Source organism: Ambystoma mexicanum, chromosome 3q (assembly GCF_040938575.1).
Source record: "Ambystoma mexicanum isolate Mex_15411 chromosome 3q, UKY_AmexF1_1, whole genome shotgun sequence".
Taxonomy (NCBI): domain Eukaryota; kingdom Metazoa; phylum Chordata; class Amphibia; order Caudata; family Ambystomatidae; genus Ambystoma; species Ambystoma mexicanum.
This window is the reverse complement of record NC_090926.1, coordinates 1,048,556,692-1,048,574,372: the sequence shown is the minus strand read 5'-3', so window position 1 is coordinate 1,048,574,372 and position 17,681 is coordinate 1,048,556,692. Positions and strand designations below refer to the sequence as shown.

Sequence of the window (17,681 nt, the reverse complement as noted above, 5' to 3'; positions counted from 1 at the left end):
GAATATACATTTATTTAACTTTTCAGTTGTATAACATTACACTATTATAAGCAGTTTAAAAATTGCACTCTCAATACACCATACTACTTCCCTTAAATCCCAGACAAGTTAAGCTCACAAAATGAAGTGGGAGCAAAATGGCACTCCAGCAATTTAAAAGGGAGAGAAAGACAAAGTTAAATAGAAACTAAACCACACCAACAGGTAAGTACTCAGGGCAATAGAACAAGAGGAACTACAGTGATAGAATCAGGTAGAAAAGGCTTAGGGCCAAAGTCAATAGGACAAAAGTCTTTTGCTCAAGATCACACGGTTAAGGGTAGTTCGCGGTAAGGTTCGTGCCACAGATTCCGGACAAGGTTGGGTGGTAGAAAAAATAGTTTATAAAGAAGAGAAGGACAAGCCCTCGGATTGGAGAAAGATTTCAGACACTTTCCCCGCGGCTGAACGAAACAAGCAACCGGGTTTGCACAGTACCTTAAAACGGAGAGGAAGCTGTAGCCGAGGCGGACGTTCCTGGTAGTTCCTGAAGCGACTGTCGAACTAACACGAAATAGGAAGACTGGAGGGTTGTCCATTACCCAGGGAAGAAACCAGCAGCAGAGCAAAGCAATGAATAAAAGGGGCGCTCCTTAAAACCCAAGCAGGGTCTGACCTTCCTGGCTATCAGGTCCACTGTAGCTCTGTACAGCAAATTCGACCAGAGGAGGGGTCCTGGCTTGCAGTTTGGGTGAACTGGTGGGTCCCACCTGCTCAAGGGAAGACGTTTCCTGAGGATCTTCTCTGTCGGCGGATTCTGACGATTTGGACCTGCAGCAGGGCTTCACCAGGCAGTTCAGTCGTTAAAATGGGTCCTATTCCATCAGCTCCTCGTTGGTTCTTGAGTTCTAGTGGCGACTCTGCCTTTCCAGTCCCAGAGACCTGCTTTTTATGCAGTTTCCCCTATTCATACAGCCTGGCTGTCAATCACACAGCAGAGTGGCTGGCCTGGCAAGGTCAGTCCCCTTAGCCAATCAGACCAGAGTGCGACTTGGGTTACCAAGGGAACCCATGGCAGGGGTCCGAAGACCCCTCCCTCACATCCTGCCTACCCAGAATTTCAGGCGCCTTAAGGAGGGCTTCTGTGCAGAAGCCCACGAAAAGACAGCGAACACAGGAATCAACCCCGGTTTGGCACGCAGAGAAGAACATGAGAAAGACTTTAACAAAAAGAAATAGTGACTAAACCCAGCCAAAATAAAATGTATTTGGTCATGCGGGTTTATGTTTGAGGCTAAAATGATAGCCAGAAACAATACCATGGTTATATAAGATAACTGCGGTAGAAAAGTTAGCCAAGTCTTAATGTAAAGGGAGAGAAAAACTGCCCCACAAGACACAGGCAAAAAGGGATAGGACTTAACCCTTTCCAATACTCCATGTAAGATGGGGTGTACTAGGTCTGAAGTTTAAAGACACTACATAAAGTTAATGACAACTTTACATTTTTCTGGGAGACAGTAGTCAGTCCCAGAAAAATGGAGTCAGAGGGAAGTCTAAAAGACAACCCTGGGTTACTGCACTGAAGGAGCTGTGTAACACACAAAAATGGTGCTCTTGGAGTAGGTGAGTCTCCAGATTCCAAGATCACACAAATGATAAAAACACACACAGCAAAACACATGTAAGAGTGGGAAAGAAGGCTCACACTCTTACCAGGTGAAGAAAATAAATCCTAGCGATCCAGCAAAGCTGCTGAGGGTCTCATTAGGTAAGGGAAATTAGCCATTTATGAGAATTCCCCCTAACACTACTGACACCGGTAGAAGTTAGCTTGGCCTTGGTCCGCACTCCGGTAATGTGGTGGCTAATCGCTACAGGACTTGTGTCCCTTCCGCTTCCGCGGGGTGCCTGATTTACCTGATGTGTCGATGAATGTGAAGAAACAAACTCCTTTATTTCACTGAGAGGCGACATGTTGAATACTTCCCTCCACTGTGACAATCTTTGGCAAAGAGCCCTCTGTGAAAGCGTGTGACAAGAAGAACAGGCCACCCACCTGTGCTCAGGGCCTAGACACTCCAGGCAGAGTGTGTAGGAACCCCATGTTGTGAAATGTCTGCCGCATGAAGCACATGCTGTAAACCCTTTGACGCTCATCATAAAAGACTGATTGGAGTTGCCAGAAGGGTTGGGAGGCGGGGTTGGCAGGTGAAGTAAACAATCGAACATGGCAGAAAATAGCCTAGGGAAACCGTTGCTCAGTAATGCATTGCACGATATGTGAAACGTCCAGTCCTGTTGATGCAGAAAAAAGGATTGGCCACGCCCACACCTCTGTGCATACCAAGCAACACAAAGAGTTTTTAAAGGGAAATTCATTTTGTGCTATTCCAAAAGTGTACCGTCCCATCCAATAGGACACACATACATAAGTATGGAAGAAAGGGGACAGGATATAAGAGTATTGTTGTAATCACAGAAGACACAGGAGGTACTTACTGTAAGTTGGAGAGGTCCTGTATTCATATGTGTTTATATGAGTGGTATTTCTGCTCTCTAGCTAATAATTATTTCAATAGATTAATGCGTTTTTAAATTATATTTTAAAAAAAAGCATGTGTTACAGTTGTTAAAAATGAATACAAATATGTATTACAAAAGATAAGCAATCTGCAGAGGGACTTAGTTTATACGTTTAAATTATATCCATTCATAGGACAACCTATATTCATGCAGGATTAATTCCTTTTTATATACATACCTGAAGCCTGGGGTCAATAGTGAACGATCCTGAAGTTGGGTTCATACAAGCAACATATTGACAGTTATGAATGTCCTTCAGGCTCAGTTTTGTTCTGTCATACCTATGTGAGTTTGTAGAAAATATAAGGTACTTTAGATGGCAAGTATTTTAACTGCATGAAAATGGTCCAGAATGTTTTAACAAGTGATTCATAATCACAACACATCAGCATTCATGGTTTTGATAGTTTTATTTTCAGAACAGTTCCAGAACTTTTTTTTATTGTATTGAGTGTATATAAAATGAACATCAAATTTTAGATTCATTAAAAAATACATAATATCTAGAACAATATTCTCACATTACTCAATTCATCAATAATTCAAATTTTAAAATGTTTTCATCATGATAAGAGAACAATCCTTATTGAATTTTAATCTGTATAGTGAGTCAGTGTGTCACTTAAAAATACACCATTACAATGTTTCATCCAAACAGAAAGTTCACAACCCTGTGATTTGTGACTCAATAATGGTTAAAAGCCGAGTTAAAGATAAAACAAATACAACATTCTCACCCCACATGAGTGTGGAACAAAAGTATTTTGTACATATTCAAATATGGGGTCATAATTAAACAGTCCCAATCTAATCAAACTAAAATGGAGACATTCAATTACCCAGTGTGTTAGTGTTTCCAGCTGATCTACATGATTGCAGAAATGACAACACGTAGTTAGACCCAATACTTTGAATGATCCCCAATACTTCGTCTGTCCCCAGGTGGCGAATTGATTGAGCCGAACGTGCATGTAAAGTGCACATGCTTTATTCAAAGGGAAATGTTTATGTATGCATATAGCTGTTGCCTCTTCCTACGGTATGAAGCATATTCCCCAGGAAGACTATTGGGCTCATTACGAGTCCGGTAGTAGCCGTGCAGGTAAAATCGGCAGGCTGCCGCCGGACCCGTAGTAAATTAACATTACCAGTGCCAGACTTGCCAGAATTACCAAGGCATTAAAAGCCTCGGTGGTCTGGTATATCAATCACCAGCAAGTCTGTAAATCCCCATTCCTGTGGAGTCCACAGGACCCCATGGGAATGGGGACTGCGGAAAAACCTGTTTTAGGGAGAATTCTCCTTCTAGGGCTAATTTCCCTCACCTAGTGAGTCCCCCAGCAGCTTTGCTGGATTTCTGGAGTTTATTTTTTCCACCTGGTAAGAGTGTACATCCTTTTTCCACTCTTACATGTGTTTTGGCCTATGTGTTTTTACACATTGTGTGATCTTAGGCACTGGAGCACACCACTCCAGGTGCCTCTGTTCTTGTATGGGTTACACAGCACCTTTAGTGCAGTAACCCAGGGTTGTCTTTAAGACTTCCCTCTGACTCCATTTCGCTGGGGCTGACTACTGTCCCCCAGAGAAAGGTAAAGTTGCCATTTACTTTACATGGTCATTTTTAGCACAGACCCAGTACACCCCATCTTACATGGAGTACTGGAAAGGGCTAATCTATACCCCTTTTCTGTCTGTACCACCCTGAGCATTGTTTCGCTCTTTTTAAATCCAGACTTGGCTGGTGGCAGTGGTATCTACCCTAACTTTTCTACTGTGATTATACTAGATAAACGTGGTAATACTTTTGGCTATTTTTGCAGCCTTAATCCTAAACCCGCTTGACCAAATCGTCTTTCGTTTGGCTCCGGTTAGGTTTATTCACCATTTCTTTTTGTTAGTCCTTCTTGTGTTTTACTTTGCGCTGAAAACTAGGTTCGCCTTCTTTGTTCACCGTCTTTTGGCAGGCTTCTGCAGAGAAGCCCTCCTCTTGGCGCCTGGGTGTCTAGGTAGACTGAATGTGGTGTACTCACCCCTGCACAGGGTATCCTAGGAAACCCAAGTCGCACTTTGCCATGATTGGCTGAGGTGGTTGTCCCGGCTGGACAACCCCCTGCTGCGTGATTGACAGCCAGGCTGTGTGAATGGGGGTTTTCCGCATAAAAGGCAGGCCTCTTGGGTAGAAGTCAGTCGCCTCTCGAACTATAAGGAACCGAAGAGAAGCGGAGATAACGACAGCTGCTGCAACTACCCCATCCCGGTGAAGCCCTGCAGTCCTGATCTATCTACCCTTCAACCACTAAGAGGAGATCCAGTCCGGAGTCGTCTTCCCTTGAGTCTGGTGTGGATAACCAGCTCATCCTCTTCAGCCAGAGATCTCCGCCATGATCGAAATCGCTGCACACTGCTGTAGTGGTCTGGATAGCCACCTGCCTGTTTTTGAGCGCACCTTTTATTCGTTGTCGCTGCTGTCGGCTTCATCCCTGTGTGGTGGTGTGGTGCAGACCCCCTTCAGACGTCCTCCTTCACAACGAAGCTCCAGGAATCGTGGGTCTGCGGGAAACCAACAGGAACAACTGCCAGGGCACCAGCTGCATCCTTGGAATAAGGTACTGTGCTCTACTCGAGGAAACTGGGTGAATCCCTTTTCTTCATCCTCAATGCTCGCCCTTGTCTTCCCTCCTTCTTATAACTTTTGCTTCCGAACATTGACAATATCAAAGTACTTTTGGGCTACGCTGAATCATTAACTGTCTAATGGTGTGATCTTCGCCAACAGGTCTCCGGTGTCACTTAACCCTGGCTCCGACCCTTTGACTTTTGAACTCCTGTTTCTGAGTGTTTCTCGATGCTGTCTGCCTAACCAAAATATTGCCTGTGATTTTTGCCTCCAACTCCCTCTGGGTATCTCAGGTGCAAAGTGTGTTTTTGCCCCGGTAGCATTTCATGTCACGGATACGCGTTTATTGAGTAGACCGAACTGTCAAAAAGTGATCGCAACCGTATCCGCGGTATCATGTTTTGTTCATAACACCGGTTCAGTTAAACACAGGGTACTTCCCTTGAGACATACTGTACAAAGTGAATTGGTTAGTTGTAGTATATTTAACATGTGGTTTTGTTTAAAGTTCAATAGAAGTGTTGTGTTTATAACTGATGGTTTAAAAATACATGTACTTATATTTGTTACCTGAAACCTTGAGTCAGTGTTTGCTTGAGCCACAGTAATTGTGGTCCCTTTGTGTAATCTCTGCTACTGCTCATATACTCTTGAAATAAACCTGGCTGCTCTGCTACTGCTACCACTATAACTTAGTAGTACAGGCTTGTACCAAAGGTAAAACTTGTATTGCCACCTGTGGTCTTAATTGTGTGTAGTGGTCCCTAAGGGCACTGCACAGGATCTGCCTAACTACTTGCACCATCTCGTAATGGTGCCGGTGTTTCCGTGCATCTCCGTGGGCAGGTGCCATTCCGCCCACCAGGTCAGACCTGGCGGGCTGGAGGGCACCCGCCCGCAGAACTTGTAGTTTGTCGGTCTGGAAAACGGTGCATTTGTAATGAGGGCCTATAAGTTCCCATAGTTTCAATTATATTGCTCCAATCATGATTATAACGTTTTTTCTTCACTCTACAAGGACGGTTGACGAGTTCATCTTCAATCGACTCAAAAGCGGAACATTACAAGTTTACTTTCAGGGGTGCTGCTGAAACTCACGGTTAATATTCGTAAATTGAAAATGGACTAACAAAATTATGTTTTCATCATACTCCATCCCTAGTTCTAGCATTATAATCAAGCCTTATGCACAGAGGGAAGTGACATTATCTCAGGATAATTGTTCATCCCTAAAGTTGTCATTATCAATAGGGAAATTGTCCCTATTGATAATGACAACTCAAAGGTTCATAAGGATGCATACTAATTGTGGCTATAGACTAATAGTTATCTGATTTGTGTTAGAGCAGTTCAATTGTTAGCTGTCTCTAACCGTGATACTAATAATGATTGTTGAGTGCTAATATGGGTTGCTAAATGTTTATCCAAATGAGATGGCAAGTTACTCATTAGCATCTCTGAAGGTGGTGGCACTTTGAGATTTTCCATCAGTTAAATCCTTTGTAGAAGTTTTCCTTAAATTTCACTGAGCCCACATATAAGCAGCGTCGTTCATTCACCAGCATCTCAACAGCTTTTCCATGAGTTTAGACTCACAGCGGCTATGGAAAAATAAAACGTGACTCACCAAAGTAATTCGAGTAGTCTTCATTCTTCAGCCCTTCAGGTTCACATATGGGATGTTCACTATCAATTCAATAGTTGGTAATGTGGTGCATGTGCAGAACTCAAATCAGTAAAAATGACATACCTGTAATTTTCTCTCTATGTATTCTTTTCCCACAGATTCCTAATCTTTCTAGATATCTCTCTAGGATCAGATGCTCTCAAAAAAACTCAACAGGGGGGTGCAGTGTGGCTAGAAGACACTGCTTCGGCTCTCACGTACCTTGACACCAGCATCCTTGACTACAGACATGATGTCGGCAGCCACGCATATAGAGTGCACTATACCCTTATCTCAGTTGCCCACTTTTCCCCCCATGTTCAGCAGCAGAGGGAATTAGTTCCTATGACGGAGAAATATGCACAAAAAATAGAAAAACAGTCCCTGATTTTTTTTTTTTTGTTCTTTTTTGCAAGGAGCCAACAGAACTTTGTCCTTTCTGCCTTTCCCTTTTTTTATGTATTTATAGTTACAAAGGCCGAACGCAGAGGCCAAGAAAAAAACAGACCCACGCTGTGCAAATTGTGTACACATCTCTTTTTTTCTCTTGCCCACAAGACACTTTTAGACAGTTTCAAAATCATGGAAGGAAGGGAAGGTGATAAGGAATCTATGGGAGAAGAATCCATAGAAACCACATTACCCATAATGTTTCCTTTAATAGATTGTATTCTGCAACAGATTCCTCAACTTGATAGGCTCTCAAAGCAGTAACCAAATGGGGAGGAGGGCTGAATGCTTTAAACCAAAAAGCTATATAAGACTACCCTGCCAAAGTAGGCATCCCTGTTGATAGCCAGGTTTAGACTGTATTGTTTTGAGAAGGTGTGTAGAAACACCTATGTGCCGGCCTGACAGATGTCTCTCTCTGGTACTCCCCGTTGCAAGGTGGTCGAGGAAACCAACACCCTCATGCAATGGGCTTAGAGACCCAACGGAGCCTCCTTTTCTCGACCTCCCAAAACATTCTGCTATACAAATGACAATCCAATGTGATATTGTTTGCTTGGTCACCGCACAACCCAATTGTGAGTGTGGAAATGTGATAGCTGGCCTTCCATCAGAAAAGATGCCGTTCTGGCAAACACAAAATCAAAGCCCTTTTTTGGGTTCAATCTGTGGTACCTTACCTCTTCCTTGGATGAATTGCTGGCATAAAAAACACAGGTAATTTAATGGTCTGGGAAACATGAAATTCCGACACATAATTCGGTTAGAATTTAGCCTCACTTTCAGAGTAATTTTATCTTTAAAAAAAAAACTGCAGGAATGGAAATTTGTACGGCAGTGTCTACAATTCATTAGGGGGGATAGCTCAGGGGCAATGCATTTGTCTTGGAAGCAAGACATTGAAGTGCAACTCAGGTTTGAATCCCGATCCCGTGCTTACAAACCAATCTCTGCTATTATGTGTGTTATAAAAGAACAATTACAATGAAGCAAATGCAACTGGCCGATGTAATAGCCACTTAAAATGCAGTCAGAAGCTTAATGGATGCTGAAATTAATGAACGGGGCGCTGTTGCACAAGCAACAAGATTACTGCATCTTGAGATAGCTCTGCGGAACGACCGGGAAGATACTTTCATAATCATCCTGCCATACTGGTCTGAACCTTCGGATACAAAGTCATGAAGGTAGCGTCTCGTGAGGATAGCTCAAGGGCAAAACGCTCACCTGGGAAGCAAGACGACGTGGAGCAACACAGGTTCTATCCCAAGTCTGCGCTTTGAAAGCTCTGGGTATTAAGTGCATAATAACCAATTAATATTCCAATGCCCCTAAATGCTCAGAGGGCCTCATAACATGATATGATATGATTTTGTATTTATAACGTGCCTTTACACAAGTGTTTCTGGGCGCCACAACACAAAGGAGGGGAGACAGAGGGATGACAAGACAAACAATCTTACTAGGCCATGTTTGGCGGTCTGGAAATAAGGGTGCCGGCAACAACGTACCAGCATGCTTTCCCGACTGGTAAACTGTGAGTTTGCCAGTAGGGGCAGGAAATCCCAGCAGGCCTGTCTTGCCGGGTGTTCAGGCTCCTACCGGCAGTGTTTTCAGTGAAGCATTGGCACCGTTACCAACGGTGCCAGTGCTCAGTGACCCCATTCCAGTAATGGGGATTTACTGTTTCCGACGCCTGCTATAATATCCCAGTGGCACTGGGAAGTCATGTGATGGAAACAGTGTTACAGGGTTTGCTGGTCACCCGTCGCCTACCGTAAAAAATATGCAACAAATAGAACTACTTCTGTGCAGACATCTGATCCCAATGGTGCAGAAAAAGGAACGTATTCTTAAATATAATTCAGTGACATTTGCAGCGCAAAAGGCTGTGCTCTGTCACCATAGGACAGACTACCCAAAATCGGGTATTGATGCAAAGACTAGAGGTGGGTATCTGTACTCCTGCTCTCTATACGGCAGAGTAGAAGCACAGAGCACCCCAGCCAAGATTCTCGATTTGCTAAACATGGAAGAGCAATCAAGACTTAAGCTCTCAGTAGGTGATGCATGCTGGTTCTTCAGTACAGTGTAGTCCCCAAGCCCCCAACAAAGGAATGTCCCCACACTATGTTAGTGAAAACACGGTTCTTTATATAAATAAGGTTTTGATTATGTACACATACAATAACACACTTTGTGCTCAGGCAATTCTATAATGATAAATATATACAGTCTCTATATCATAATATACCACAATTACTTCTTTGATTCCATTCAAATGCATCAACTGCAGACAGTTTCAAATGGCATACAAATCAATTGATAAAGTGAAGCAACAATGGACTTGAGGAGGAAAACAAGTTGGTCAAACAATTGGCAGAATACTGGCCACGTTACCTAGACATAGTTCTGTGTGAGGATCCCCCAACCTGGGCAACCTGTAAATAAAGTAATAAACAAGCCCAGTCCATATATTGTCTATTAGAGTCTTATTTCCTTCTACAAATGTTCTACTAACCCAGTGTACCTGGTTTAGCAGAGTTTGATGTTGGGTCATCGACAGATCATTCTTGAGTGAACTCCCTTTAAGGCAGGAGCCACGGATTATCGAGATCCCTCAAAGAAAAGGTGCACAATGGCATCAAGGCTGCAGCTTCGGTCCTAGTGGTGCTCGTCGGCAATCGGTCATGGACGTCCTGTGAAGATGAGGCATGCGGTGCACCTCGGCGCCAATAGTTTGTTGCCGCAAAGAATCTATGAAGAACATAGGCCCAGCAAGGGTGTCGGGTTGTCAGCATTTGGCATCAGCGATCGGGACTCGATCCAGGATCCTCACATTATTCAATGGTGCTGCAGAACTCCACGCTCCCCCCCTACATGGAAAACATGCTGCACGACGTGCCTGGCTGTTGGGTAAGTCTGACCACAGGGCCAGGGTGTTGATTTGGGGCCCTGGGGGACAACATGCATATGCAATATGCCTGCTTCCTGGGCCACAGGGTTGATTTGGTGGGGATCACATGCATATGCAACCTGCCTGCTTCCTGGGCCAGAGGGTTGATTTGGGGGGAGTACCAATATTCCAGTTGACACCATGCATCAGTAAAGGGATGTATCCCTACACTAGTGGACCATACCAGCAATCACATTATGACATGGTCACATGGGTGAAGGGGTTGAGGGACAAGTGCATGGCGTCATTGAAAGAATAATGGTCAAATCCACCTGTATCATGTTGGGCAACAGCCAAATACATCATACAGTGCCCAACATGCATTTGGTTTCATTCCCTGCCACACACCCCTCACATGTAAGTACATCATGGACCTCCACACTTCATTTGGGTGAGTGGTGTATCCAATGTCAAGGTCCCTAAGCTTGCCGAGTAGTACACAGGCCTGATATTTGCGCAGGTGTGATGGCAGTAGCTGAGAATGGAAATGTAGTGCATATGGACATGAACAATGTAGAGGCAGTGCACACATGGAATGGCATAAATACTCACAATCACTCTTAATTTGCTTCCATGCAGGTGATGCTGGCTATCCCCTGAAGCTGTGGGTCCTCACCCCTGTCAAGCATCCACTGAACCAGCACGAAGAGGTCTACAATCGTGCACATACACACACTCGTGTGGTGAGAGAGCAGACCTTTGGCCTGTTGAAGACACAGTTTCCCTTCCTCAGCAGGTCGGGTGAGGCACTCATTTATGGGCTCGAGAAGGTGGGCAAGATGGTATTGGCATGTGCCATGCTGCACAACATGTGCATCCTGAGCAACGTCCCTCTGCCACCAGACATGGACCAGACACCACCGGGTGAAGATGATGATGATGATGATGAAGAAGATGCTGCAAATCTGCCATGTCCCAATGCGCGTGAGGTACGTACTGTACGCCAAACATTGATAGCACAATATTTTTGATGCACTAGGTCAGAGTAGGACAATATATTGAGAGACACTCAAGAAGCAATGTCCAGTCATGTAATATTTTTTTCATACAACTGTTGCTAAATAAATTGACCCTCCACCCGTACTGCACTACAGGCTACTCACCCCCACTTCCAAATGCACCCACACACCCCCGATCCCCACGCCTCCATCCACCAACACCCACAAACACCCACGCCCCCCACCCGCCACATCCCAACACACCCGCCAACACTCCACATAACCCTCAAACCCCCACTCCCACCTGCCAACACCCCCAAATGCACCCACACACCCGTGATCCCCACCCCTCCACCCGCCAACACCCACACACACCTACGCCCCCCACGAGCCAACACCCCCCTACACACACCCACGCCGCCTCAGTCCAATTGAGTTCAATAGGACTGCCACATTGCATGTCCCAGTGTCCCTGGCTATTGTTGCCCCCCTTTTGGATGGAGGGGTTTATGATTCCAGGCAGCGCAGACTACGCAGGGACCTGGGCACAGGACTTGGCTGTGTCGAGCTTGCAGACGTAGTGCTCGTCCATGATGGTTGTGGCTCGGCCGGGCTGGACGTTGTTCAGCCATGTTTCCAGCCATACGGCAGACAGCCTGTGTCAAAGATAAAATGCCCCAATGTACCCATCTCGCCTCACGGTTCACTGCATAGATTATTGCCTGTGTGTTCTTCCTGTTAGCACTGCATGTGGTCTCCCCTTTGGCCAAGTGCTCTTTAACCATGTCATGCATGGCGTGCTGTCTCGCCTCCATTCAGCTCAGCCTTCCTTCAATGTCCCGTGTGGCTGTGCTTCCAGATGGCTGTATGGGAGGTGGTACGGGAGGTGGTACAGGAGGTGGTGATATGCTCCTCACAGGGTTGAAACCTTGTTCAGCCATCTCATCTTCAGTGCTGGGGCCATCAGCCACATGTTTAGGGGTGCACTGTGGTGTGTCCTGCACGCTTGGGGTGTGTTGGCAATCCCCAACATGGTAGGTCGTGCAGTGTGTCCATCTTCAGGCCCATCATCCTCCTCAGCGCTATGTTGTGCTGAGGCTGTCACTGCCACCTCGCCCATTGATCTTGTGGCCGTTGAATGCATTCCCTCGACATCACTGGCCACTGTGGTTGTCTCATCGTCAGCAGGAGGTGCCTGCTGGGGGGGGCAACTTTCCTCATTGGCGTGACCTTTCTGTCCGCTGCAACTTGCTATAAGTGAGCCTTGATGGAACCAATGACTGGGGCATGGTTCTCCTGAGTGCCTGTTGCAGGTGGCTGCTCCTCCTGGTCTTGTGGGTGTGCAACCTGTTGGGCACTGGTGTGTGATATTGGTGTCCCAGTCTTTTGCGTTGCAGCCCTGGAAGTTGATGGCCTGGTGGCGTCATCCTCAACCCGACCCATGCAGTGTCTTCCCTCTTGATGTGGCATGTTCGGTGTCACTGTCTGGTTCCGTGCCTGTGGGGGATGGAGACGCAGGGCATCAGTCATGCGAGAACTTACATCCTGCATGCATCGACGTGATACAATTTCGGACATGTGCATCAATGTGTGCATGTTTTAGGGGCACATGCAGTGCTTGCAGGATTGGGGGGATTGTATTGGCATCCTTCTGGTGTTGCCATGTTGTCCATGGTGTCTGTTGGGTGGCCTACAGGGGTTTCGTGGCTTCTGTGCTGTGGCCATGGCTCAGGGGCTGTGTGCCATGTGTTGTTTAATGGGACGGTAGTGATGCTGGCACCTCAACAGGGGGTGTGTGTGTGTGTGTGTGTGTGGTGTGTGTGTGGTGTGTGTGTGTGTGTGCGCGCATGCATATGGTGTTTGTGTGTGCAATTTTGTGGTCATTTTGTTTGTGCCATTCGGATTGCTTGTGTATTTTGGGAGTGATGTCAGGTGTGTGTGGTGACTTCTGTATTGCGCAAAGGGTCACTCACCATCATTGTACGATGATGGGACACCCGTCTCCGCATGCTCAACCCCTTCAATTGCCTCCATATCCATAACAGAGCTACATGTCTCCTCCCAGGGTATCAACTTCACGGGTGAGGCAGGTCCGCCACCTGTTGCCTGCCCCTGGCTGCGGTTGGCAGACAGGATGTTTCTGACTCGCAGCTGCAGGTCATCCCATCTCTTCCAAAAGTCCTGGCCACCTCCTCCCATATGATTTTTTTCCTAAGTTGCGCTGCATGGCGCAGGTCATTGCAAAACACAACCTCGGCATGCTCGACGAGTGTATCAGCAAGCATGTTCAGTTCATCATCACTGAACCTGGGTTTCCGCAGGCGAGGTGTTGCTTTGCTGGTTGACTTTGACATGATCTGGCAGGCAGGGTAGTGTGTTTTCTGAAACGGGTCCTGTCTGCAGTGGATGGCAATGGATTGTGTTTTCCAAGATGGCCGCCGGAACATTTCTCATTCCGGCACGATGATATTGCTTCCGGTGGCTGTAATACTGGTACCGGTATTAGCGGTATCTGTGTCAAAGGTGCCGTTCTTAGCGGATTTAGCAATGCCGGTGGTGGTCTCTGCGCATTCAATGATGCCACTATCAGGGGTGGTAAGGGCCTTACAGGCATGGCGGTGCTGCCATTACCGGCATGCCGGTACGTGCGTGCATGCAGGCTCAAATAAACCGTTGTTTACGGGGGCAGTGCTACACGGACATGCTAGTACAGGCATGCCGGGTAATTGCAATTTCTTACCGCCAGACTCATAATGAGGCCCACTGTCTTGTATGCAGGTATGGCTTTCTCAATGGGAACCTCTTTGGTATTGGTATTTTCACTGGTACTGCACATGTTTCACATTCTGAGTCCCAACATGTAGGCAATACGGGTGAGATGCTTCAGGGGGGTATTTGTCTCCTCCTTTACACTCCCCCCTCTGGGCGATTCATCAACCACTCTCCGATCATTCTTCACATCTAGACCTCCTTGTCTGAAGAAATGCTTTTTCGAGACCCATATCTTGATTACTCCTTTCAGGCACCCAGCTGATTTCACATGCTCATCCTTGTTCCAAGTCATGATCATGCACTGTCCACTTGGACTGCAATTGATCCATTTTCCACATACTTCTTATGATTCTTTGGGTATAGGAACTTCGTTCCCTCAGGTGCATGGCTGCTGGTTTTTACATGGTCTCTGATTTCTTCATCTGTCAGTTCCTTGGTCTTCCATTCTGATTCAACATCAATCATGATCTTCATACCAATGGCTTTCTTTGCAGTCTTCTAGCGTTGTGAGATTATTATCTTGATCACACAAAAAAAGGGCTCCAAGGAATTTAAACATATCTACCATCCATTGTGCAACCCACAAAAAGAGTGATCAAACCAGCTATCATCAGCAATGTCCTCCACTTCATCTACCATCTGGACGTGTAACTTCGTCAGCATCTCTATATCCTCTGTCAGGGTACAATTCCCGTCGTTATGAAAAGGTATGAACGTGCAACTTGATTCTCCAATTCTGGCACAAACACCTCCATCCATTGCTGGACATATCTGTTCTGAAGAATCATCAATCGTATGGCTCTCAGCTCTTCCCTGATAGCATTGAATCCCTTTATGGTAGTGTTGATTGTCTGTAACAACTCCTATCTGGTGATCTGCAGCCATTTAGTATTTACTGCAGTCTGGACTCTTGGCATAAAGATCATCGTGAACATCGACGAAGTCTGGCTGAACAAACTGTGTTCATATGGGATAGAATCCAATGCTTCTATGGACTTGGCTGAGAAATAGTTCTCTCTCTTCATTTCTCTACAGATCTCTTCTTCTTCAAGTGAGCATCTGCTTTTGGAAAGCTTTCAATATTCAAGTCACCCTTAGGAATCACCAACACTGGAACATGAACGTTTACTATGGAACATCGTCCACCCCAATCCTTGGGCAGCTTCATATATGCTCTAGGTCCACAAGCCCAGTGGTGATCCATGGTCACTGCTGTCCCAATGTTAATTCCAGGTACAACAAAGATTCAACCACAGTTCTAGTTCTCTCCAACTTTTCTTGTGCCATTGTTTCTGAAACACAGCTTTGCACTTTCCAAAGGCACTATCTGCAAAGGTCCTCCTTTATCTTCAACCCATGTGAGTAGTTTAGCAAATTTCAGCCATAAAGGTTTGCATCCATTCTGTAATGTGTCAATGGTTGGCTGATTGAAACCAATGACTGCCCATGCTCTGCAGATGACCACACCGTCTTCCCATCCATCTGGTGAAAGTACTGATCCGCAAATTTGCATCTGGCCTCTGTTCTTCCATCTGCGAACCTCTTCTACAAATTTTCCTGGACTGTCAAGTCTTCTGTTTACTTCCCATCTGATTCCAGCACCTTTTACTCCAGGCTTTTCGTATCTGATGATGTGATTCTTAGTATGCATTCTTAGTCTTGTCTTTGTGTTTTGGACATAATCATCTTCTTCTGGGTCTGTCCATTCAGTTGCCCAATTGATATAGGCTGATAGACAATGTGCTGTCTGGACGTCTATTTCAATAGCTATGAAGTTCTTAGACTTCCCCATGCTATAAGGCAGGGGTGCACATACAAAACATTCCTCCTTTGAGGTCCTCCTTCCTAGTTCCTTCATATGCTGATACCATATGTTATTCCCAAGTGTGCTGTACTATCCAGGTACTCATTCAACTCATGATCATCCTCCCTAGCACTTCTTTTAGGTATCCTTCTTTTCTTATGAGCTTCTATAATCATCTCATGAAGTATGTCAGCACAATTCCTTCTCACTGGGGCAATAATAGGAACATGTACTGGTTGTTTAGGGTTAGCCACAAAAGGTCTCTTCCTTTGCCTTTCCTTATGAATCTGTATCTGGTGCTCAAGAAAAATCTCTATAACATTCTTTCCTGAATAAGGATGTCTGGTGATATTTGTCACAGAATCAGGCACTTCTATACGGGCTACTGGAGTAGGGATAATTACATAAGGTCTCGGCTGCCTTTTAATTGCCACTATTAGGGAGAATTTTCTGTTTAGGCTGAATTTCCTAACCTAGTGAGTCCCCCAGCAGCTGTGCTGGATATTTGGGGTTTATTTTTTTCTCCTGCCAAGAGTGAGACTCTTTTACCCTCACTCTTGGGCATGACTTGAGAGTGTTTCTGTGACTTGCTATGTGCTTATGGGCTATGTGGTATTTTCTCCCCATAGGCTATCATTGGTTTTTGAATGTGTGTTACACAGCACCCTCAGTGCAGTAACACAGGGGTGTCATAGAGACCCCCAAACATAGACTCCACACCCTGGGACTGACTACTGTCTCCCTGGGTCTGTAAAGTCACCATTGACTTTACTAGTCTTAACTCACTGTGAATCTCTGAAAAGTGTTTTGCTTTGCTGTTTTCATTGCTTCTGCCTTTTCCCTCCCTTTTTAACTAACTTGTTGGAGTGCCATCTAACGTTAAGCGCTCACCTCTGTTTGGAAATAAGTGGTGTTAACTTAGACTTGTCCAACAAATAACCAGGGATGTACATATAAGTAATAGTGACTGTGTTTTGACTCACTTACCTTTTCTGTCCTAGTGTAATTTATGAGTGTGTCTTTTAAATAAATAATTATATACTTTTACACCTAGCTCTGGTCAGTGTTTGCTTGTACTACTGTGCCTCTGTACCTATTATGTATGCTCTATATACTGCCTAACTCTTCTTGAGGGAAGTCTGACTGCTCAGCCACAGCTACCAGGTAAATCTGGGTGGTACAGACTGCTACCAAGTGGGTTTACTGCCAAACACCTGTAGTCTTAAATCTTTTGCAGTGGTCCCAGAGGGAACTGCACAGGTTTCTGCCTAACAGCCACACCTGTACTCTACTTCTGCATAGGAAGATCCACAGAGATCCTTGCTTTATTTGGATCCAAATAGTAGGCATTACATACTGCAAATGAGATAAGAATCATAATAAACAAGATGCATTTATAAAAGATAGGCCTTCTTGGCGCAGTAATAGCTCCTTGCCAGTCGTGGTGGCCTCTCATTAGAAACATTATTGTTGCTATCGATGGTACCCATTCTTAATCTTTTTTAAGGAAGGAAAAAGTAAATTTTATACGGGTATCATCATGAAATACTCTGGCAGCATCTTAATCTGCTCCACAAGTTCTTCAAGCAGCTGGCTGATTTCAGGATGATTGACAGGATTCCTAATGTACACAAATGAGTGGCCCTTTCGCCAGACAAAATGGGGGTGTGTCTCCAGCAGAAAATAGAAGATAATAGACAACAAATTGTGGATCTCTTCCCGCGAAAGCCTCATTCATGACTGTAACGCTCACCTGACTCCGACGGAGGCGCTGGCCTGGTTCGCGCTGCTGTGACCTCTTCTAAGGTGATGCGCAGGGTTCAGAAGACGGACTGGACCCCCAAATCTGGCTTGTCTGGCTCGCAGAAGTATCTTTCTTAGGGTCTGGAAGGACGAGCTCTCCATCCTGC

The 17,681-nt window shown here is 45.4% G+C and overlaps 1 protein-coding gene across 1 annotated transcript in view; it reads right to left on the bottom strand.

The window, feature by feature from the left end:
- DNAH17 (dynein axonemal heavy chain 17) overlaps positions 1-17,681 on the bottom strand; it is an 8,024,690-nt gene that overhangs the window by 2,908,735 nt on the left and 5,098,274 nt on the right. The window contains exon 48 of the mRNA XM_069655242.1: positions 2,744-2,846. Coding sequence (XP_069511343.1) covers positions 2,744-2,846 — 103 coding nt within the window. The remainder of the gene's footprint in view (positions 1-2,743; positions 2,847-17,681) is intronic.